Source organism: Pygoscelis adeliae, unplaced genomic scaffold (assembly GCF_000699105.1).
Source record: "Pygoscelis adeliae isolate BGI_AS28 unplaced genomic scaffold, ASM69910v1 Scaffold436, whole genome shotgun sequence".
In the NCBI taxonomy this organism is placed as follows: Eukaryota; Metazoa; Chordata; class Aves; order Sphenisciformes; family Spheniscidae; genus Pygoscelis; species Pygoscelis adeliae.
Window position 1 is genome coordinate 5,942 of NW_008825051.1, and position 2,268 is coordinate 8,209.

The 2,268-nt window shown below is 63.6% G+C and overlaps 1 protein-coding gene across 1 annotated transcript in view; it reads right to left on the bottom strand.

The window, feature by feature from the left end:
* The window catches only part of STXBP1 (syntaxin binding protein 1), a 9,120-nt gene that overhangs the window by 2,562 nt on the left and 4,290 nt on the right, over positions 1–2,268 (bottom strand). Inside the window, 6 exon segments of the mRNA XM_009326354.1 lie at positions 337–438; positions 618–727; positions 939–1,077; positions 1,188–1,268; positions 1,461–1,526; positions 2,148–2,208. Of these exon segments, the coding sequence (XP_009324629.1) occupies positions 337–438; positions 618–727; positions 939–1,077; positions 1,188–1,268; positions 1,461–1,526; positions 2,148–2,208 (559 nt within the window).

The following is a 2,268-nucleotide window of genomic DNA, read 5'->3' on the forward strand; positions in this document are numbered from 1 at the left end:
CAATGCTGCCGTGAGGCTACCCAGCTGTGCCCATCGTGGCAGACGGTGCAGCACAAGAAGCAACCAGTTTGTTACTGCATTTTGTATTGCAGGGATGCCGTGCAAGCCCGGCCGGGGCCGTGCATCCCACCTGCGGCCAGCGTGCACGTGGGGGCCAGGAAATCCTCCCAAAACATCCCAACCTTGTTGCAATTGCAGGCAGTGAGCAGCCTGGAGGGCACGTGCCGGGGAGAGGTGTCAGGGTTTGGGCTGGAAGCGGCCAGCTCTCTGCAGGTCCCTTCCCGGGCGGTGCTGAGGTCCCTGCTCCGTTCCCCGTCCCTACCCTTGCTGGCTCACCTCCATGATGTCCTTAATTACGGGGGTCCATCGGGAGAGCTGGTAGGTCTGCTCGCTGATCCGCTCCTTCCGCTCCGGCTTGCTCCGGCGGCGCAGGGTGGACTGGGCAGAAAAGAGCACAGAGACACCCTGAGACACGGTGGCTCCGGCGGTGGGATCGGGGCCACCCCAGAGGGGTGCTGGGGGCATCCCAAGGGGTACATGGTTCCCATAGCAGCGTGGGTGCCATGGTCCTCCCAAGGGGCGAGGAGGGCTGCGGGGAGCAGGAGGTGGACACTCACGTCTGTGATGATGGGCACCCCGAGGTGGGCCATGTTGGTGATGATCTCGCTGTCCTCTGCCGGGATCTGAGCGTGCTGGATCAGCTTGTTCAGGTTTTCCTCGGTGATACCTGGAAATGCAACGGGGAGATGGTGTCCTGAGAAATGCCTCCCGGTGGGGGGACAGCCCCTCCGTTGTCACCTTAGGACACCTGGCTTGGTGGTGGTCGGGGAGACAGGGCTGAACTTCTCCATCTGGCTTATCTTGGCCGAACCCTGAGCTGTTTGCCAGCCGGAGCTGCCTGCACGTCTTGCCCACCCCTGCCCAGGTGTCCTCCTTACCGTTCTTCAGGAAGATGTAGAGCAAGATGATGCGGATCTTGTCATAGGTGCTGACGTTCCCATCCAGCAGGATGGGGACAATGGCCCTCATGGGGTCCTTGATCTTCTCGCCTTCAGCATCAGTGCCCATGGCCAAATCCTGCAGAGAACACACGTACTCATCACCCCACAGCTCAGTGCTGAGCTGTGGGGCAGGAGCTGCCGGCCCCAGTTGTCCCCGTGGGGATGTGGGGCTGGGGGAGCTGGTACCTGTTCGACTCTGCAGAGCTTGTCCACCGTGCCCTGGTAGTGCTTCATGCAGTCCTCAGCCAGGTGCAGGTGGGTCGAGTACTGGGGAGACACAAGTGGTGCGGTCACCACTGCGGTGCTGGCAGCAGCCGAAGGTCCCCCCGTGCCACCACCGCGGCCTCAGCCCCTGCCCACAGCCGGGGACCCTCTGGGGAGAGCTGCCATCGCCCACTCCCTGGGTGGGCTCAGTGCCAGCCGCTCTGCACAGACATCTCCCCCCCTGCCTCCTCGTACCTTGCTGAGCTCCTTCTGGTACTGCGGCATCTTCTTCAGCATCTGGGACAGGTCTCTCATGGTGGTCTGCGAGGGAAGGGGACACGGTCACTCACCCTCTGGGACTTGGGGACCATGAGCAGAGAGGGGATGACCCTGCCAAGGACTCCTGTCCCCATGCGAGCCCCTCGCGGGGGTTTGGTGACGCCTGCTGTGGCATTGCTGGGTCTCCTCCGCTGCAGCTGAGGGGCATGGAAGGGGTCTGCAGCTCTGCAAACTGGAGGGGTGGGGGGAGAAATCCCCCCCCAGGACCTTCCTCTGGGACCCCCGTGCGCTTGGCTGAGGCTGAGATGGTGCTTTCAGCTTCGGGCCACTTCTACATCCTATTTCCACTGGGGTCCCCTCACTGTCACCAACTCGGGGTCTCCACAAGGGAACCAGCCGGGGACAGAGGCAGCTGCTGTGGGATGGGCACGGACCCCGTGCCGGGGGCAAACCAACCCTCGCGGCACGGTGCTCTCCCAAGGCACCCCGTTTCCCCAGCCCCAGGCGTAGGGATGGCACCCCCCACCCCCGCCAGGGACCTGAGCACCCTTGGTGCTTTGCAGAGGTCCCTATCAGGCATCCCCCAGGAGACTCCACCATGTGCTAGCCATGGCAGAGCCCCCCGGGTGCCTGTCCCCAGCTCGGCGGGCGCAGTCAGGTCACCTTATCGCCTGTGTTCATCCTCTTGCTTGAAGAAAACTCCTTCAGGGACCGGGTCACCTCCCTGGGGAGAGGAGGAGGGCACAGCTGTCAGCAGGGAGGGGAGCCCAGCAGCAGGGTGGGT